General features: G+C 33.2%; 1 protein-coding gene across 1 annotated transcript in view; it reads right to left on the reverse strand.

The window, feature by feature from the left end:
- Positions 1–240: 240 nt before the first annotated feature.
- LOC127882439 (calcitonin gene-related peptide type 1 receptor-like) overlaps positions 241–23,186 on the reverse strand; it is a 29,529-nt gene continuing 6,583 nt past the window's right edge. Inside the window, exons 2-13 of the mRNA XM_052431077.1 lie at positions 13,067–13,180; positions 12,015–12,106; positions 9,074–9,174; positions 8,466–8,592; positions 7,229–7,382; positions 6,169–6,235; positions 4,620–4,683; positions 4,131–4,210; positions 3,234–3,369; positions 2,803–2,844; positions 1,737–1,886; positions 241–1,149 (exon numbers count right to left, since the gene is read on the reverse strand). Coding sequence (XP_052287037.1) covers positions 1,114–1,149; positions 1,737–1,886; positions 2,803–2,844; positions 3,234–3,369; positions 4,131–4,210; positions 4,620–4,683; positions 6,169–6,235; positions 7,229–7,382; positions 8,466–8,592; positions 9,074–9,174; positions 12,015–12,106; positions 13,067–13,180 — 1,163 coding nt within the window. The 3' untranslated portion in view covers positions 241–1,113. The remainder of the gene's footprint in view (positions 1,150–1,736; positions 1,887–2,802; positions 2,845–3,233; positions 3,370–4,130; positions 4,211–4,619; positions 4,684–6,168; positions 6,236–7,228; positions 7,383–8,465; positions 8,593–9,073; positions 9,175–12,014; positions 12,107–13,066; positions 13,181–23,186) is intronic.

Here is a 23,186-nt window from a genome sequence, read left to right on the forward strand (position 1 = left end):
TTTGATTCTGTGTGAAAAACGACACTTGCGTTGTGAATATGGAGTCCGTGCTGTGTCTTGAGGCCCATGCTTGATCAAATGTCTCAAAACTAAATGTTGTTGTGAAATATGCTTACAATATTGTAAATGTGTTTTTTCCGAATATATTTCTAAATGATACGATTGCTTTTCTTATATTTGTTTGCCCTTAAGTAAAAACAAAGTTTACATAAACTGAATCCATTTATTACAAACGATATTCTCAGCTTACAACACTTAACACCGGCATGATACAACAACTATTTTAACGGTTAACACAGAAATGAAAGACGACTACTGATTGTCGGCAGATAAACACAAACATCAATACGTCCTTGTAAATGAACACCCTTAGGTAAAGCAAAACACGTCATTAACAGTATCTGTAGTGTTAAATGTCATCTTGTGTCTTTTATAAACATTAATGCATGCATATGAGATGATCGTGGAGAGGATTGTTGTTATGTTTTATTTGTCATTTTGAATATAATACTAGAATTCAGTTTTTAATCGCACCCGGGTGTTTACATGTCGGTCGACAAAGGTATTTCCACAATAAAACCAACTTACACAGTTGATCAGATTTGTATGTTTATCAATATTTTTAAATATACCACAAAACAAATAAAATACATGCATATTAAATAAGTGAAATTGCATCTGCAATTCACCACGGAAAATCAACCTACAGGAACTTAAGATGGTAGGGTTATGGTTGTTATAAAATACTTCTTCTGTGTACACTCGGCGGAATAGCCGAGAGGGCTAATGCGTTTTTACTTCAGACTAACTCCAGGACTCCGGGGGTCACTGGTTCGAGCCCTGGTACCGGCTATTTTTTTTCCTTGTTTAAATTTTATTCTTGATTTTTTACTGTAGCTTTTAGGATCCAATGTTTACATTTATCAATATAAAGCTTTAATGACATACTTCAAAATATGCCAAAATCTGTGAAAAGGCCTCTTTAAGTAATTATAAATGCTTGTAAAATTACAAATTAATATGCATGTTCATAAGCCATATATATTTAAACAAGGTGTTCATTTACACATGCACTTTACAGTGTAATGCCTTCAAGTCCCACGATAAGTAGATTTAGGATCCAATCTTCGACATCTCCAGTGGTGGCTCCTGGACATAAACATTAAAGACAACTTTATTGCTCTGTTGATTATTGTGTGGTCCAAATAATGATGTCTATAGTGTGCATCACGTACATTTAATATATGAATGAAATACGTTTTTACGCTGTTTTGTAGTTAGAGTAGAGGATCTCGACATATACTGTGCAATAGAAAACAATGTGTAAGGGTCGTCATTATTGCTAAATATTTAGTATTGCGTTTCGCTTTAACGGTGAATACCTCTACTTATGTATCATTTCTTATTTATTATAAATAAACGAGGCGTTTACAAATAAAATATTTGCAAATATCAGAAGTGAAAATAGCATTTGTGGACGCTTATATCCACGAAACAATATCCACATATAATTATGTTGCATAAAATCACTATGCGAAGTAATGTTCAATTCAGATTTATGAATATTTGTGACATTTTAATGCATTCTTTTATTATGTTCAATGTGGATCAATTCACATGACAGTATGAGATCCGGTTATAATTACTTTGTTCTACGTATATAAGTTTTTGTTTTGAATGTATTATAATACGAGAACATAGAATACAGGACTATGTATGATCCTATAAACATTTACTTTGTTGTCTGAGGTGCTGAAGTAGGTTGCGTTGGCCTGCGTCACAGGTTCCGTGGTCGTGTACGTGTTGGCGTGTGTGTTCGAGGCTCGAGCGGAGCTGCGGTACATCAGCTTGTGCTGGTTCCAGCGGCGACGTAGCACTTGTATGACCTGTTGTAAATTATCTTCACGGTTTTAAGAATACCCTCACAGGTATATGCATTTTACCATGTAAAACTAGTTTTTATCACATTACCGCACATGAAATATTGACCTGAACCCATTACATATAATTCAATGTATTTAAATGTCAGTAACATCGGGATAAAGATTTAATTCGCAAGGCAATGATTTAACTTGTGTTTGCTTTGCAGGAACACGTGAACTTCTCACAAAAGTTCGATTTGCAATATCGCTCAATGCACGTAGGTGCACTCGGCACTTTCCTTATACTATCTACAAAGATTCAGATACAAGTGCCTTTAAGTTTGTAGAACGGCATATTCGATAACATAACATGGACCCATCATTGAATTACATGTTCAAATCGACTAACTATTTTTGGTATAATAACTATTCGCTAAACAAGCTTATGCTAAATAAACATTATCATCATATTATCTACATTCAAATTATAAAGCAATAAGACGAATATTGTTTCGATTACATTTTTGAATTCCTTCTCGGTGGTTTAATATCCACTAGGTAGAGCATCAAAAAATCGAACTGTCTGTTGCACACTCGAATGAAGTAAAGACAAATATCAGCTAAAACTAATCACAATTTAGTAATTAATCATAATTATCGTAATGAATCTAACGTAAATTAATGGGTAAAATGTCCAATTACTTTGTTTGGATATGTACAAGCCAATAAATAAAACTACGAAATACCTTACTTAAAAATCAAACAAAGGCTCATTACTTATTTAGAGATTAGAACCATCCTAGATGCATTTTAGATAACGCCTGTATTTATTACCAAAGAACATAACTAAGTACGTCTGCTGATCAACAATGTAAACACATGTCTATCCACTTATACTTCTCGTTTTGCTTTTAAAGAATTAAAACTGACGTATACAAACCTCACTGTTACAAAAGCAGTACATCATAGAAACGAACGCGCCCTGCAGAAAATACAAATGAAGGGGTTTAACAACGCATTATGGTACTTACAAAAGGCGTTTCAAGCTTTATATATTACCTTTTACAAATAATAAACGTTTCAATTGCATTAACAAATCTTATATTATGTATTACAACATAAGATGTAAAATGTGATTTATATATTTTATTTCAGTTCATCACTCGTTTACTGTGTTGTATATAACGCTGCTTAATAACCTTATTATCTTTTTCCAGTCACAAATAAATGGCCACGAATAATTCAATAATTCAAACAGCAAACTTTGTGTAAAAATATGAGACTGCGATAAAGAAAAGCAAGGTTTCGAAATTTACATTGACCATTTTATATAACTTATTTTCTAAAGTAGTATTTAAGGAAAAAATGTACCTGTAATGACGTGAACAGAGCAACTGCGATGTGATAGGCCTCGTGTAGATTGGTTCCCTCCTCCGGTCGAATGGGAATTAAGAGGTATTGTAACCCAAGTAGTGGTACCAGTATAAGAGTGGCACGAGTAGCCTTTCTAAAGTATGCATTATGGCATATTATATCATCTACCAAATATTTCCGCAAGTGATACATGACATTCCGTCATGTATAAAATGTGACATACTGGTCAGACAATGAAGACCACTGTATACAACAGAACAACTTAGTTAATGCTAATTTTGCTTTGCGTGGGTCAGATTGTGCATGTGTATATTCTTTTCGTGATGTTGATATATTGTGTAGCAATATGTTTACATTATGTTTTTTCTTATGTTTGCAACTACAAAACGAAAATACCTAGAGACAGTTGTAAACTTATTTAAATAAATATCAACATTTTTTCACGTGAGTTGTTTACATATAAGAAAAATCAACACAAAGTGTCAGAGATTCAAAGCATAAGAAATGCAACGTGTCTGACAAGGCGAAACAAAGCACTCATAAACATTTTAAACTAGAGTTAATAAAATACGATGTTAATTTGTAAATTGTATGAAATTTGTCCGCGAACAAATTTAATAATTGATAACACAGTTTTTAATCAATATTCATCTATAAATAAATGATCACTGAATGCCTAAGTGTCTACACGATATATTTCAACAGTGAGTTGACGCGCATGTTAGCTTTATAAGAAGATGCACATAATTTTTCATGTTTTGTATTAAAGAAACGTGCGTCTCGGCAATACAAAACATCGATACATTTGTTAATTAATGACGCTAGTGTAAAAGGAAAGGTGCTGTCTGACTTGCGCGTAGAATTGTTAATAATGTTAATAAACACAAATCAAACCTGGATTGGTCCGCTTCTGGCATCTGTCTCAGCTTTGTGATCAACAAACGTACGATGTTGATCAGGAAGAGAACATTGACCTACAGAGAAACAGTCATAGAAATAAGTTAGTAAGCTCTGGGCAGAAGTTTTCCCACGTTGAGTTATCTCTTAAATAAAGATTTGGAAATATGAGAAATTCTGAGTGCGCTAGACAGCCAACGATATTAACAAGTTCAGAACCATCGGGAATTGAGAGCGTTACTAGTGACATTTCGTGAATTCAGCCTGCCACGTGCCTCTTAATTAACGTCATGTGAAGTTATGTGACGTTATTGCGTATTGGTGCCAAGTAAAACATCATTATTTTCAAATCGCGTCTGGCATGACCATAACAAAATTAACCATTTAGTTGCAGTGTTTATTGTAACACACGTGGTTTATAAATAATGTTTGCATTAGGAATATAATAAATCATAGCAACATATTATATAAATGCTGTATACAGACCCCGATTGATACCACTATCGGTCCATAAACAATCCATATAAGGGCACTGTCGCCAATCCAGCAACTGGAAAATACATATTAATATAATTAAACATTTTACTTATGAAATAATGCTTATTAAATTAGTGCTAATTAAAATACTCGTTAGCACTGCGAATGCGTAACTAGGTGTTATTATTTTTCCTTGAAAAACAACTTCAAAGGTCATAGCAGTTTACGTGACGAGGTGATGCTCTTTTTCTTGAAGAAAAAGGCAGCCTTTATGTAAATTAAAATATAATATGATTCAAACTGCCTGTAAATGTCTTTATTAAATCGTTCAACAAATTTAAGATAAGTTTGGATTTTCAAAAATAAATAATCGATACATGGTTATTTGTGGTACAGTCTTTCATAACCAAACCCTTTGCGAACAATAAAAAATATGTGCTGCATATTAGTTTGGAGAAAATATATTATATTATTTTGATAGACGAAATACTTGAGACCTCATTCATATTTTTCTTTCAAGGATCCTCATGAAATGTTATTTATGTGTCAAAAGTCACACCGAAAACATAAATAATAATTAATAAATAATTTGGTTTCAAAGCATGCAATGGGTAATGCAATATCGAGCCCGTATACGTTAACAAGAATACTCAACATAATTACTAGTTCCATATATCCTGCATTAGACGTCTTAAAGGAAAATCGAATTGCAATGAAGTATCAAATAGATTTAAAGAATAAAACTGAGCATGTATCACTAATAATAATTAAAATAACTACAAAACAATCAATTTATGATTACATATTTCAATTTATAACATCTTTACAATTAAAATTAGTCTTAAAATCAGTAAATGATAATAATATTTTATTTTTATTTTATGTTATTAAAATATGTTTGACTGCATATGTGGAAGGACAAAGGAAGAGTTATTAAGGAATTTTTTTATTCCAAAGTGATGTTTGACATAGGATCAGACATTCTTAGACCATTTCTGAAAGGCAACAACATATGTGACATTCTGCAACACAATTGACATTACAAAATCATGTTACCATTGGCTTTTCTCGAAGTAATGGTATACATCTTCCATAACTCTTACATTATAATGTCATCACTTCGCGTTTAAAGCCTACAATAGGGTCGTTAAAAAGGATATGCAAACAATTATAAAGATGTTTTCAAAAAATGTAATACCAAAACTTGTTCTTTATCATGATATTTTCATTCAGTATACTATTATAAATATTTATTTAATATTTATTTTTATATTGACTTTTGGATAATAACTTTTACTACAACTGCCTTCAGTAGGATTGCCCATAATGAGTACGGCAACCCGCATTAACTGGGGGCAATGTCTCAAGCCTTATATTGTTTTACTTCTGTCGTGTTTCTCCTATAATACTAAGGACAGGTGACAGGTTCTATACTACATGTTTTGATCATGGGGGTTGTCTTTTATTTGATCTTAAGTACCATATGTTGTTAAAGAAACGATATTGGATTCATATTGATCCGAATGGGAATAGTCAATGTTTTACTATAATCACTTACTCAGTGGTCATTGATGAGTTGCTGCCTCTAACAACGGCGTAAACGACTGTTAATAAAACGGGCAATCCTGAAAACAACATGTCGAAATTTACAATAAATCTGTGATAAACGCAACTGTCTATCATTTTGTAGTTAAAAATGCATTGCCAGAAAAAGAAGAACCAACAACTTTAAAATGATTATTTAGCATATACCGAAACATCGAACACAATTTAGAAATAATGATTGGATCGTCCACTCATAGGGAGTATAGTGAGTTAAGAACTAACAGTGTAACAAATTGATAGGTGTCAAACGTGTTTTCACAGGACTAAACAAATGGAACGCATTACCTTTTTCACCAGCCCTATAGTTTGGTGGTTTTGCATTAAAAGTAATTTAACCATAATAAAACTTTGGATACAATCGAATGCAATCATATTTAATACCCTATTAATTATAAAATGCTCTATTAATAATACTCAATGTTATGTTTTGAAACACGCATGTCACTCACAAAGGCGCCTGTATTTGGATCGCAACGATACGTTTAAGAAATTTTAAGATATCTCTTCGCTTTACTTATTTTTTGGCAAATACGTATATTATATGGTTATTAGCTAACATAATTATAAATTACCATGTATACAATGGAGCTTATACATATCGAAACTGTATGCGTCACCATAAAGGACATTTTCTATGACAATTCATCCAAATATCAATTGATCACCCTTAACCAAGATACGCTTTTGATTACTCAGTTTAATTTGCTTGAACTATTTACTTGGATACTTGACAAAAAACACATCATTGGAGGATTCGTGCAAAGGCGGGTAAAGCACGTTCCTCGTTGTTCATATATAATAAACATAATATAACATGAATTCATACACTTATTTTTATCTTTGAAAAGTTCTCAGAGACTACGCAGGTAAGATTACTTGTTAAATTTGCCACAACCCACAATGTCTGACTTTTGTCCTACCTAACAAACTGTTTTATATACTGTTTTGAATTTCTAAGGCAAAGCATATACACTCAAAATACAAACGAAACAATGTACGATTTTGTAACTTACCCCATCCAAGGATATAACAGGTTATAAGCAATGCTTTGCCAGAATTGAAGGCGTAAATCATGATGATGTTCAAGTAGAGTCCTTCACAAAACATCCACATAAAATTGCACACGATAAAGTACTGGCACAACACGTGGAGAACCTGACACCAAATCTGGAAACAAACTACTTATAGTTGCCACTGTTGTGACCATGATGACGAGAATAAGTAATGTTGTATTAATATATCCTCACTATAGTGCAAAATGATAGAACCCCAGTTGCGCATGACATGACAATTTTAACCAATGCAGTTATTGCATTTCAACAGCGAGGCATTTGTGCATATAATTAATGAGTTATTAAAAACGCATTTACTCTTAATACATAAGACGCAAAGACATGACTAAGCTTTTCAGAACGTTTTCTGTTATTAAATATAGCATATTAAATATTTTGAATGCGACTTAGCAATTTCGTCAAAATATATAGAGAGACGACGGAATTGATATGTAAGATGTGAATTGATGTATAGAATCGCGTATTACATGTATTTCTTGAACTCATTCGATTGCATGCCGTCAAGAATTTGTGATTATTTGAACGAACAAACAAACATTGTAGCTGCACAAACACGATTTCAGAGATGCGAATGAGTGTCGTGTGCAATCACATAATTCCTGAAAACTGATTAAAAATATTATTTTGCAGTCTGAACAGTCAATCCAGTTTGCATATACGATACATTTCACTTAACATGCAACTGATCGGTAGTCAAGGAAGTTCCCGGAATACAATTAATAAATAAACGTAATTATATTTTCTCTGTTCCTGGCTAGCGTCTTATCAGATTGCATCCAAACACGCCCCATCTATTATTCAATACTTTCTAATCCCACTTCAATACGAAATCTTATTGGTAATATTTAGATGCAATATTGCTAAATGATTTATTTCTAAGCAACGTGATACAAACAAATACAACACATGATTTAGTATTTTTATAAGAATGAAAATGATTATTTTGTGAGCTTAGTTGTGAAGACTATTCCGCAGTACAGTTCACAGGTGTTTTCAAATTATGTCTTGTATGTCTGGTTTATAAGTCCATCAAAATAAATTTACAATTTATCATAACTATTAAAGAAATACATGGCTGTTAATAGATTTCGTGCTTGTGAATTGGTTTGTGGGGTAAAAAAAAGTCTGGAAGCAACTGTTTGTAGTTGATACTATTAACAAATGCTTTGCGTCTTACCGGATTTGTAGAAATCACATCTCCATTCATGGCAGCCAAACAGTAGTACAATGTCCAAGCTATGCCAGTAAAGACATACGAGATGAAGAGGTTTTTGTGGATCGTAATACGGTCGCAACGCAGCTGTCTGCATATAAAACCAAGCATTTAATATTCAATATGAATAAACCCGACAAATAAGTGAAAGTTTGTAGCGAATGTATCTGGCTTATTGAGATACAAACTTGAGTTGGTTACAGTTCTATGCTTCATCTAAATAACATTATTACGACTTTTGATGCAAGGACCAGAATTCTAACGTAATCGTTTTGCGGATATTTGTATTTACATGCATCAAGTCATGTAAAGTAAAATACGGATGTCCTCTCATTATACGTAACTTCAATCGCACGGTAAATAAGCTTGCTTGCACGTATAAAGTAGTATACAAAACATTTTTATTAAAAATAAGTACTGAAATAATATCAACGACATAGTGGCATGATTTAAAAAATAAAATAAAAATGTAATTTCAAATATGACAGATATAAACGAACGTCAACTAATCAATTGTCTACACGTCTACAGAAACACGTTGTTTCTTGTTTGTCGTATGGGCATAAGCATACCGGAAACGGAAGAAGATGATCAGAGATGCTATCAGCATCACTAGGGACACCACAAAGCCTCCGACAAAAATGTAGATGTGTTCCACTTCTGGTATTTCTTTCTGCATATGAAAATATATTCCATGGAATTTCAAAATACATCGTTGATGCAAATAATGTCTCTATCGGCGTAAGAACACGCCAGCGACATGCGTTATTTCAATTCAAGAATGATCAACATATTATTCAAAACATTTATTGAATTAAAATATATGTTTGTGTTCTACTTTCATTTCGCGGTAATACTTCAAGGCAAAAAATAACTTCGCAGATTACTGACTGCAGAAAAGTGTGCATTTCTTAAGATTATTTCACTAGTTGACTTAAGTTGACAATAGAACATTCTTTGAATTTGCGTGCACTATGCTTTAGCACAAATATATAATGTAACTGAAAAATAAAACATTTCCAAAATCGAAATGTATTTAAAGACAGCACTTTATCATGAAATGGGCAATAATATAGTATGAATGTAAACCTACAAAGCTCCTTGTATATTGATATGTTCAAATTAATTGATTGCTATGTAATATGTGCAGATGTTGTGGAGGCAGGAAAAGCTCCGGGAGTGGACAACGTTCCTTCCGAGATGATTAAGCAAAGAGGAGAACAAACGACTGCAGCATTGACGCCACTGTGCCAAAAGATCTGGGATGAGAAGAAGTAGCCCAAGGAGTGGACCAAGTCACTAGTAATATCCCTGCCGAAAAAGGGCAACCAAAAGTTGTGCGAAAATTACCGCACCAGCAGCCTCATCGGTTATCCAAGGAAAGTCATGCTACACATCATTCTTACTCGATTGAAAAGTAAGGCCAAAGAGCAAGCTGGATTCAGAGCTGGGCGGAGCATAGTGTAACCGATCTTCAGCAGCATAATCATACATGCGAACCACTTGCAACACCAACGTAAGCTCCTCCACAACTTCATCGACTTTAAGGAAGCTTTCGACCGCGTGTGGCATGGTGGTCAATGGCATGTTTTGAGAGGATTCAAAACTGACGAAGGACAGTGCAAGTCATCCAAGAACTCTACGGGAACAACAGCAGCACAGAACTTCTCAATTGACATCAAGGGGGGGGGGGGGCTTCTTCGGGGCATCATCGGACGTCCTTTAGGGATGTATTTTCTCTCCCGACCCGTTTAACATTTTTCTTGAGAAGATAATTCAGATGACTCTCCATGACCATCACACCTCTTTCTCTATCGGTTGAAGGTACATCTCCGACTTGAGAATCGCTGATGATATTGACTTCATGGGTGGTAACAGCATCGAACTTCAAGATCTCACTAAAAGACCCCATTACAGAGCAGGAGCTTACATGATTGAGGTTGATGACCATCAACGGCGAGAAGTTAGTGACCGTCTTCAAGTTCATGGGTGCATCCCTCCAAGGATATTAACAGCTAAGGCCTTAATAAAATTGCCATGGCGAACGCAGTGGTTGACAGCCAGGTTGTGGACAAGCAGTACCATCTGCTTCAAAACCAAGTCCCTCGAAGTCTCCGATCTACTCTACGTCTGCGAGACCTGGACGCTCTATGCGGATACAAAACGCAGGAAACATACATTTGAAGATATATGTCTAAGAAAAATGCTCCGTATCTCCTTCACGGAGCGCAAGACCAACGAGTATGTCCGGAACATGACTGCAAAACATGTTAGTCCACAAGAGCCCCTACTGGTGACCGTCAAACGACGAGATCGGGATTGGTTTGGACACGTCACCAGAAACTGTTCTCTAGGGCACGCTATAGAGGTCAACGTCAAAGCCGCCAAACAAAACGCTGGATGAACTAGATAAAAGAGTGGACACCTCTTCCCATGGATGAATTACTCTCATCAGCACAAAACAGGCCAGACTGGAGGATATCTGTATCCCTCAATTTCCCCAACGGCAATACCGATCAATGCAATGATGATAGTGATGATGATGATGATGATAATGATGATGATGATGATGACGATGATGATGATGATGATGATGATGATGATGATGATGATGATGATGATGATGATGATGATGATGATGATGATGATGATGATGATGATGATGATGATGATGATGATGATGATGATGATGATGATGATGATGATATGATGATGATGATGATGATGATGATGATGATGATGATGCTGATATGATGATGATGATGATGATGATGATGATGATGATGATGATGATGATGATGATGATTATGATGATGATGATGATGATGATGATGATGATGATGATGATGATGATGATGATGATGATGATGATGATGATGATGATGATGATGATGATGATGATGATGATCATTGATGATGATCATTGATGATGATGATGATGATGATGATGATGATGATGATGATGATGATGATGATGATGATGATGATGATGATGATGATGATGATGATGATGATGATGATGATGATGATGATGATGATGATGATGAAACGCTAGGCTCCAGCAAAGTTAAGTTCAATTTTGGCTATTTTGAAGAACAGTGGAAATAATCGCAAGTGCCATTGGGAAAGTTTCCAAGATGTTTAACATTTTATGGTCATACACAATATATGCAAGTTTCATCGAGATTGAATAATCCATATTGTGTATATACTACCTATTTGGCATATTTAAGTGTTTAAGCTTTGGAGACGGCGGATACTTTTTTAGGGTACTCTAATTTAAAGTTCATTAGCATGAAACTACAAACACATATTGTGCTGTACTTGTTACAAGTTATTCATATGTAACCACCAGATTTGACATAAACATTATGATATATCGTTTGCTGATTCGATTATATAATTCATATTACATGTGCATAATATTACAAATAAAATTTACCAATTCATTTCATAATTAATTCAAGAATTGATGCACATTTCCCATATGTGAATATGTGTTTTTGAAATTACCTGCCGACATTCGCTGTAATTTGCCCATCTTTGGGAAGTATTTGGATGCACAAACCAGGTACCATCATCTGTACAATCTCGGTAGGCGAAGGCTTAGTACAAAACATTAACATCATAGAATATAATAAAATTGACAAAGATGATGCAGTTCATCTCACAATTTGTCGTTTGAAATACATTAATTGATTTAATACTTTGTCGAGTTTATTTATCACAAAAATGTGTTTACACAGTTCCTAAAAGATCTTTTAAACCGTTTCATACCGCTACACAAGGGTATTCAATTGGTTCAAATGTTAAACATTTCTCTGTTCAGTGATGCCAAGGATAAACTTATTTATTGACACCATTCACGTTCATTAACATGTGTATTTGTATAAGTTACAAGTTGCATAGAAATCAGCAAAACAAGGTATAAATGGCATATATATTATTGGGCTGTTGTGATCTTAGCCCATAGGATGTCTTCAAAATGACTTGTCCATGAGCAAGACTTTTCATTATAATGTAATACACTTATCCAACGATGGAATATAACTGATTTGCCTGTGCAACTTTACGTGGAATCACTTGAGTAACTATATGTTTACATCGATGCGCTTGTAGTGAGCAATCATTTGTTAACATATATGAATAAATCGTTTCATTCTTATGGTTGAAGTTTAGTTTCGAAAATAAGATAGTTCATACCAATTACCTTATCTCAGAATTCACTGGACAAATATCATAAAATTTGTATATGCAAGGTGAGGTCACGTTTGTTTGCACCTTCCCATGGTACTTATCGGTCAAAAAAGGATAGGATACGATGATACAGCTCTATTTCCCGCCAGGGTCTCTCTCGCCACGAATATTAAAGGAAGGTAACTAAGGAAATGGTATAAGAGCTCTAATACCTGTAACAGTGTCACCTATCAAAGGACTTAAAGGCCGGTAACCATGAGCACGGTATAGATGCCTCTTTTCTGCCAAGCGCCAATACCATGGTAATTTAAGACCGGTAATTTAGGCAAAGCTATTTTAGCCATATACTCTGATAAAGTGGTACTTACCATGGACATTAAAGCTAGGTAATTTAGGGCACGGTATTTGAGCCCTTTGTCCAGCTGAAGTATCAGGCCAGCATCCACCAAAATTGTCAACTGTTCGATAACAGTAAAGCTCGACTAAAACGAAAGGATGCCAGTTAAACACATAATATTGTTGTTAATTTGAATATTTTTAAAAGAAATTCAATACCACAAAAAATATACATGCACTTCTCTATTTGTCGTTTTATGTATTCAAGTCTGCAAACATACGTTTGTAAAATTACCACATGCAATGTTACAGATGATATTCCTCAAACGAAAACATCATCGTCATTCTAAATTGTACTATATATGTGCGAGATTTTGTGATATTCGTATAGAAATATCACTACAAGGTGATCATTAAACGCATAGTTTACAATCATTCAATTTTTTTATATATTCTGGACAGTGTGGTGAAGGGTATATAATTCAAACTTCCCCAATTTAGTCGCTCTATTTGGCTACATGGTTATGTATTGGTTGGTTTACTTACATACCGCAACTGTACAAAAAACGGGCATTGCCAAAATGGTGATAAAATGCTGATAGAACAGTATGATTCCTCGTAGAAGTGTAACGTAATTTAGTACACTTAATATTGAAATTAAACTATTTGCATTCTACATAAATGCAGGATAATATTTTTGTCAGAATTATTATTAATGTATAATCCACTTTAAAAGTACTGTACATATAACCAGATCATGGGTTGTCATACCTATAAACAAAACAAAAACGAGGCGCAAAGGACGATGACTTTGTGAACATGACCAGCTTTAATATATGTGTAATTAATAGTTGTTGCGAATGAAATATATACACTATTTGCCTTCAGTGGTTTTATGTTATAATTTGAATGTTTCATAAATTTTTGTTATGTTATATTACGAATTTATTTTAATTTGAGTTTGTTAAGAAATAACTTTTAATTATATGGAGTTATCATACATTATAAATGAGCATATGCGATACAAAAGAATCCAATCAGTTCAAAATATTTAAATGCTAGCCAAAGTTAATACGTATCAGTCTAACGTTCACAAAAACAAGCTTATTAATACCAATTGTTAGTAATATAAATATGTGCAATAAAATAAATTGTGCAGCAATTACTGAAAACACAACTAAGGCAAAAGACACTCCGATAACAGATTGATATTAGCGTGAATTTGGGTACACGTTGCATTTCCAGTCAACACCTTGATTGGTATAGGGCACAGTGTTGTAATGATTAATTAAAGAAGTATTTCAATTCATAAGGGTAACAATAAAACACAAGTAATTACAGCTATTCCGATTAAAAAGTTTTAACATTTATGAAAAAAAAATTGTCATAATATGATCACTTATGTCAGTGCAGTTCATATACAGCAACCATGTAGAGATTTCATTGCAAAATATCGCATACTGCGCTTTCCCGGATTGATGCCTGTATCTTACGGTTAAATATTACAGTAATTTCACAGTAAAAAGAAGTTATTAATATGCAATCATAAAGGATTGACTCTATCAATCCAACAATAAAAATGGAAATGTAATTTACTGCATACAATTTGCATTCCCGCTGTTTAAAAATGGCATATATATTCGGGTTTTTTAGTGACAAGTAATGCATGCAAAACGTACAAAAACAGAAATAAACGCAAGTTAATTTATTGTATTGTATACAAACGATAACAAACTGATATCGATGTCGTTTGCAAATACCAACGATCAACAATAATAACAATGACAACTTCATAAGAAACACACAAAGTATGGTCCTTTCAATACATAATTCAAATGTTCTGTATGCATGCAAAGACGCTTCTTTTACATAATTCGCATTTTAAAGATAGGAAAACTATAGAAGACCCTTATGCCCTTCCTGATGGACTCGTCATCTGTACGAAACAATTGTTTGGAGCCATTTATACGAATGCCACACATTTATCGTACACCTTACATACCAGACGAAAATACAATTACTGTACTTTCTTTGAAGTTACGACTCCTTTTATATTTTTCTCACGCAGGTATGACCGGCATTTAGGCAATCACGTTTGATTTTAATAAAACAAGTATTGATTATGTGTCCTATGTTATGTTAATTTTCTCGACTCATAACCATGTCTTTAAAAAGACTCGGAATACATGCAGAGAAGCTCTATGCATTCAGTCAATTTAAATAATTGACATGTATTGTTTTCTGTTTAGCTAAATGTGATTTATTCTACTAATCTTGACACATACAGGTATATCTACATGATATTTTATATTATATCATATACACCCGTGCTTGTACCAAAACCAGATTCCTTTTTGGTCAGAAATGTCTGTAAATGACGGCGCGTGTTAATCTATGTATAATTTCAACCGTGTTTTGTATTTTAGTGTGTTGTTCAAAATCAAAGTTCAGACATAAGCATGTATATTTGTTAATTAAATTATTTTAGAAACACTATACAAAAACACGTTTGCGTGCATGTATTATTATTCATCAAAGTTGATATTCGTTTAAAGTATGTTTAAAATGTACATAATACTGGTAGGCTAATATACGGACATAAAGTTGTTGGTACAATAGTGGAGAACAAAAGCGTAACGTACTTATCAAATGATGATGATGATGATGATGATGATGATGATGATGATGACGACGACTACGACGACAAAGACGACGACCACGACGACAAAGACGACGAGGATGATGATGGTGATTATGATGAGGAGGAGGATGGGGAGGGGGAGGAGGAGGAAGAGGAGGAGGAGGAAACCGTCCTTTGGAAAACTACTTGTATAATGCTGCATAAATTTGAGTTTAGTCGTTGAGTTTTTAACGCGAAAAAAATCGAATACCGCAATAGAATAATACACAGTATGGACACTTTGAGGTTACACGAAACACTTGTTGATGTTCCCACTTAGGGAGGGTTGGGGTAGCGTGACGTCATTCGCGTAAGAGTAATTAAACTAAGGCAAAAGTACTAAAGACCATGCCTATATAAAATTAATGTCTTTTTAGCATAAATAATACGTACCTAAATTTCACTGATCTGAACATATATTGCTGCTAGAGTGAAAACTCTTTCAAACACATCAACCAGTTTACGAACTTAAGATTCTTTATAGTATCGTTCATTTATTCAGGATTAGTGCAGTTAAAATCACAGACACACACACACACATGGAGTTGGGGAACACATGTAAAGACAGATATCTAGGAAATGCCGAATATATGATACACGAGTATTGTATTCGATTTAAAGGCCCTAAAAGCTAATAACATATATAGTATAATAGTCCATATATATATATATATATATATATATATATATATATATATATATATATATATAATAAAAGTAAAAACACGTGTCTGGGATTTTAAATATATATTGATTTAGCCAACGCGTTTCGCATAGCTCATCAGGGCATAATACAATATATTACAACGTCAAAATGTCATGGAGATAACGTCATATCAATTATGACGTCATAACGTCAATAAATATTAAATGAAATTTAATTTGGGTTTAAATACATGTATAAAATGTTGTTCTTTTGCTAACCTAGCTGAAATATTGTTCGAAAATAGCTTATAAAATGGAAATATTTTAAATTTTGGTTCATTATGTGAACATTCATCTAAATGTTTACTTAAAGGCATCTGTCTTGTTGAGGGGTCTCGCATTATATATATATATATATATATATATATATATATATATATATATATATACAACCGAAGCAATGAAGTTTGAAATACAATTTTCGGCGTGTATTTTATAATGGTGTATTAATATTTGATATCTTCAATCATTTCATCATTTCAGTTATCGTACACACACTCCATTCGAGAACTAATACCGTCCTCTAGAAAAATACCGATATCATGCAGCAAAAAAATTGGTTGTATTCATGGGGTATTTGTCGCAAAAAAGCCGACAATCAACGACGGCAAATCAATTGATTTGTATTCAAATCAACATCCATTATTGTTATCGCTCAAGACGAGAAGTGACTGATTAGTTATAATTTGCACATATATATTCGGCATAGGAAATATGCAAAAAGTTTTGTTTATTTTGCTGAACACATAAATGGAGATCTCATGGATGCGTAATCTTTTATGGTAGACCAAATCGTGAGATTAACGGTATATTCGAGAAAATAATATTACATTTTAACAATTAGAAAATAAATAAATAAAGATGTTAATAGGTGAATGGGCATATGGGACATAATACATATTTAAAAAGTATAAATCGATACATGAATGAATACTGTATTAATATCGGTTATGAAAACATGTGTTTAATGCATGAATGTGCGTAAGCACTCAGGAAAATAAAGCAAAATCAAAATACTAAGAACGTAAATGTATTAAAGAATTAAGTACACGAACGAAATAATAAGTTACATAACGAACGTGCAAACGAATGCGTTATACAACAAAGTAGACAAATGTATACCTAAATACAATGGTTATCTTTTTTATGTTCTTTTAGACATTGTTCTTTCAGACTGTCGGATGGTATGACTCGAGTTTTATGCTTGCATGCAGAGAAATAAAGTCCGTTCCCTTACTAATATTATATAGATTTGCTGTGGTTAATTCTTTCGACATTGGTTCTGGTATATAATAATTATTGTCTTCATATATGCCTTCGTTGTAGCTTAATTTACAGAATAGTTATGGGAGCAAATGTTGTGTTATAAAGCGAATCTTGAATAAAAGTCCAAACAAGATATTGTATAAGGTGGAGCTAAATTTAAAACTGAGCTCTTCAATGTCAAATATCGCAAAACAAAACCGTGTCTATAACGTAAGGGTATCTAGGTAAAAAAAAAGGTACGTCAAACACAGGCGTTTCCTAGTATTTATATGGGCATTGTATATATATTACACTGGAAGCGCAAGTGATTTTACTTTTTTTATAAAATTTTGAAATAAAAAGAAAAATCACTTAATTATAAGTTAGTTTAATTTGTGAAAAACTAAATACACCAAAATCTAATAAACTTTACAATTTTCATATTTTTATATTTAACATTTAACGATTATAATGTCATACAAGATATTTTAAAAGAGAACAAAATTCAAAAAAAGTTATTTGTAAGTAGAACTTATTTTCAAACGTCCCATCCAAAGTTCGACTTAATAAATCAACCACTATCGGAAACAGAAGAATATTGGACTCTACTGAAGTAAGATCAATGTACGCTATTGAGAGCCAAGCAAACACCGCTCACCATGACAAATGCACGCGGTACTCTCACCGTCTTTGTCGGTAATGACAGGATGTCACGATGCTGAAGTACTCCGCGGGGATTGGCATAAACGCATTAATAAGGTCGATATCAAAACATTGTTATCGAACCAACCTAAGCAACACGCATACACACACTATTCATAGACACAACCAACCGACAACCTACGCATACACACACTATTCATAGACACAACCAACCGACAACCTACGCATACACACACTATTCATAGACACAACCAACCGACAACCTATTTGTTAACAAGGATCGCTACAATAATTGTACATTCATCCTCATATCCACAACTTGTAAAAACAAAAAACATTATGTTATAAAAAGGGACAAATAACGCTAAATCATATTCTACAACAAGAATTGATTCATTCAAGTTGACGCTTTTTCTAATTTTGATTTTAATTTTGAATGGGCTTTAAATGTGCAAAATGATTTTTGTCTACATTATAATGTGCGTGTGTGTTGTTTTCAAATTCTTGCCGATTCCGGAGTAAGTATCTGAAAACATTTACACATGTTTATTCACATTATTTCCAAAACAACCGATCCTAATTGTTTATGTCGTTGCGCGGTGAGGTACAAGCAATATACTTGAACATGAGAGTACTTCTGTTGACTTTAACAAGAGTCATTGCAATGAATCCATCAATTCTTATGTAAATATGCATGTGGTTCTATGATATGCTTTAATCACATGCTGTACGGTTCTTTTTTTTAAGGGTGAATTGCTAAACACTTTGTTCAACTAAAACGCGTCCGTTATGTCATTTGCTATTTGTTTTAGGATATCCTTCATATCCATTTTGGTATTAGAAGAGCATTCAGGAAACTATGTGAGTAACATGATAAGTAATGTGATCGGATTTATTTCGAACTAAATATGTCATTTACATACCATTGCATAATACAAACGAGTACATGTCTATTTTAATGGGTTTGTCATAAAGACAATTACAGCATTCATATTCCAATCAGGGCATTACACTGTTCATTTCCAATCAAATTTTTGTTAATTAGTGAATGAGCTGCAGAATGGATGATGACAGGTGTACTACGCGAAATAGCACCATGCTGTATCCCGGCTTTTAACCAGTGGGTGCTACATGGTGGTGCAGTGTTTTCTCTTTAATAACTGTGTAATTAAAATTGTAATGCGATCATGATAGTAGTTTTTAAATTGTCAAGGTTTACAAACATATATTTTGGTTAGTTTAACATACCAACGCTGATCAACATTGTGGTTTGAGTAGACGATTAATTTATCACCGTACATAATTCACGTGCAATTAAGTTTACATCCATTACAGCGCAACTCGCAATCCCTCGCGTATTTGTTTCCAAGTTTCATGTCACACTATGTTTGGTTTATATAAATTTACATTGATTTTCAAGTTTCAGATAATATCTCAATCAATCCACCACTGACAAATACCAAATAAATTTTATGAAGTGATTAGCAGGTAATTTAAAAAAAGACTGAAGCTATCTGAACAGTATCATGGGATTTTTATACAAACACAGTAAATACCATATCATTTATGTAAAATAAACTTCGCTTTATTCGACACCGACCTAGGATTCGATTTACCCAATCAATTTTCTTAGTCGTAAATTATTTCTTTAAAAATAGAATAGGAAAAAAGAACTACAGGGAAAATCCCAAAGTTATTTTTAGCAAAATTTTTTTTATTATTTTATTCGTGCCGAGCCTAATATATTACAAAAAGATCAGGCACTAACCTGTTTTTCTGTTTATCATACATCTTCGTCTCCGATTTAAAGAAATAATTAAAAAAACATACTTAAAAACTGCAGCTTTAGCAGGAAAGAATATGACTTGTGTCGTTTGACGTGTTTATAATGATGGCATGAGTACGCGCACTTAATATTTGTAAAATAATGTGTTTTTGCTTTGTCTGTTGCATTTTGTGTATAAAATATATTTTATCTTGGTATCAAATTGTTTGTTTTGTTGAATCTGATTCGATTCTACTAAAAATGATTTCTTTATAGTTGATTCCGAGTAATATGACCATTCTCCGCACATGACTGATATAAGAGTTCGCCGCGCGTGACAGCTATATTTCAGCATTGCCGAAATAAAGCAAAACATATTCCACAGTGGTTTATTTCGACAATGCACGTCTGATGATGGGATAAAATTATATAATTGTGCTCCGTGTCATTTTAGAAAATGTGTTTTCACACAAATACTTATTTCGAGAACGATGTGAGAATGACTGTCCACTTTAACCATTTTACGCTTCAAAAGAAATATCTCTTGCATCCCAATTGTGAATTCCGTATACTAAAGCTTTCTGACGCCATATATGCCTACTATAATTGAAGAAGACGTTAATTTCAGACCTAGAACCATGTCATATGACTTTTAATACCAGGCTGTCAATATACTGGGTTCAACGCGGAGATAAAGAGAGAAAACAGAGAAACCTATGCATATGGCTTTTTTCGTTATTAACAGGAGAAAGAAAGGAAGAATATATGCTACTTTCCTCTTTCAGAAACGTTTTCACTTTCAATATCTGAATTCACGTTACTTCACTTATTTCACAAATAGAAAGTCAAATATATCTGAAAAATGATTAAATTCATATAACAAAACAGAAAACAATTGTGAACAAGAGTTTGCGTTTCAAAATTATGTGAAGTTGTATCGTTGAAAAGTGCATATCTTTTCATATCAGTTAACACTTTCATTGCTGGAACCAAATTTTAAAAGCCTTTGCAAACAGTTTGGATCCAGATGAGACGCCACAGAACGTAGCGTCTCATCAGGATCCAAATTGTTTGCTATTCTGATAGTATTCTTTGAAACAAAAATCGAAGAATATGCTTATTTTAAAAATTCAGCAGACGACATTTTAGCAGAAGACAAATTTCCCAGCATGCAAAGGGTTAAGAGCCTTCATACTGCACAAGAGCATTTGCCTTAGACAACATCGCAAGATAAGTTTGATATGCATCTAAGATCTAATAAACTTCGTCATAACTCAAGACATAGTCGTTTTATATTTGATGAAGTGCCGCTTACCAACACAATCCGCGAAATCGGATTGTCTCCACTTGTCATGATAAATAGCACTTACACAATTGAACGTTTGAAGCTGTTTGTGTCTATAAAATTGTTTTTGACCATGATGTCAAGCTGCAAGAATAGAATCTTAAAAAGAAGCCTGACTTACTTCGTCAACTTTGCCGAAAATCAACAAAATATGTAACAGAAAAAACTGTATTTAATCGGACTTCCTTTCTAGTATTTATTAAGTGTTTGCATAAGGTTTGTGTGCGTTTTAAAAGAATCTGAGTACATATCTGTAAATTAAAGTCACATAACTACTCAAAATGAAAACATTTCGTTAAATATTTCGTTACCCGTAAAAATCAGCATTCCTTATACAATAGCCAACATTTCAACGCATGATTTGGCAATGTAACATTACTTTTACGAGATAACAAAATTCTCTTTTTTATTTTTTGTGTCACAATATATTCCATGTGAATTTCCCGCGACGATTTCCGAACATATACGAGCAAACGTGGAATTGGCTTAAGCAGCGTCGGAAGCACGAAGTTTCTCTCATATGCTGAGATAACCGGACGTACTTTTTTGTTATTGTTAAATTCGCATTGAATTAGTTATTTCTTAACTATTTGAAAGGTTTGAAATACGTTATCCGTTTATTATTGTGAAAATCACAATGCATGATTTAACGCTGAGAGCGTGTATAATGTAAAACATTACTAAATAAATAATTGCAATATTCGTGATAGGTCCTGTTAATATTGATTAATTAATTAAAGCATTAATGCCTGTATATTTCAGGAAACGTTTTCGAGCAAACGGTGTTTTCCGGGAAAAAATACAGTTATAGTACAGCATTTAATTGAGTTTATTATCAAAGCTCTTCCGTCGAAAAATCAACAACCCAATCAGTGTTGACAAAGCAATCGCATTCGTATTCAACTCATCAATCAATAATTATTGTCGGCAAATACGAGAGATTTTTATGGCTACTGATAGGTTATTACATTCAGATATCTTTAGCATGAGTGATTTGCTCAAAATACATATAATTTATCTGACGTTAAACATTCTGATGGTGACTTACACAAGTGTGTTATGAAAGTATAAGCTAACAATTAACGGTATACAGAAGTGCAAACCCGTATCCATTTGCAATGTGGAATATTCAAAACAGTCGCTATGTATTTATATTGAAATTGAAATGATTTTTAATTGCATGCTTATTAAATGGCGGAGTTGTTTTATATAAATAAATAAACGAATAAATTAGCATATCTCATCCAGTTTCTAAAATTGCTATCTTCTCTTAAAGTATGTGTACTCGTTTTGACTTTATTAACCGAGGAAATGTCGATAGATTTTTATTTAAAGGCGTACGTGTGTAAATATGATTATGTTTGCCATGAAATGTTTTCATCGCATCGGTATGTTTTATCTCTTTAAAATTTTAAAACGACGAAACATAAAGATAATATGAACTACATGTAAATTGAGTGTGCTAATTAATTCAAAAGGTTAATTACTTTGACTATTGTATCGTTTTTATTTCTACTTAAATAGTTTAATTAAACATAATTCTTAATCTTAGAAGGATGACATGCAACACCAAGCCATTTAAAAAAAGCCTTCAGTTAACACGCATCTGTTTTAATTCTACTTGAAACTAGGAAGATTTTTTTTCTTAACCAATATCTTACAACATGATCGGATTCAGTTATTTTGGTAGGATGACATGCAACAACAATCCATTCAATAAGACCTTTAGTTACCATTAATGTGTAATGA

The sequence above is a fragment of the Dreissena polymorpha genome, chromosome 5 (genome assembly GCF_020536995.1).
Source record: "Dreissena polymorpha isolate Duluth1 chromosome 5, UMN_Dpol_1.0, whole genome shotgun sequence".
Classification (NCBI taxonomy): domain Eukaryota; kingdom Metazoa; phylum Mollusca; class Bivalvia; order Myida; family Dreissenidae; genus Dreissena; species Dreissena polymorpha.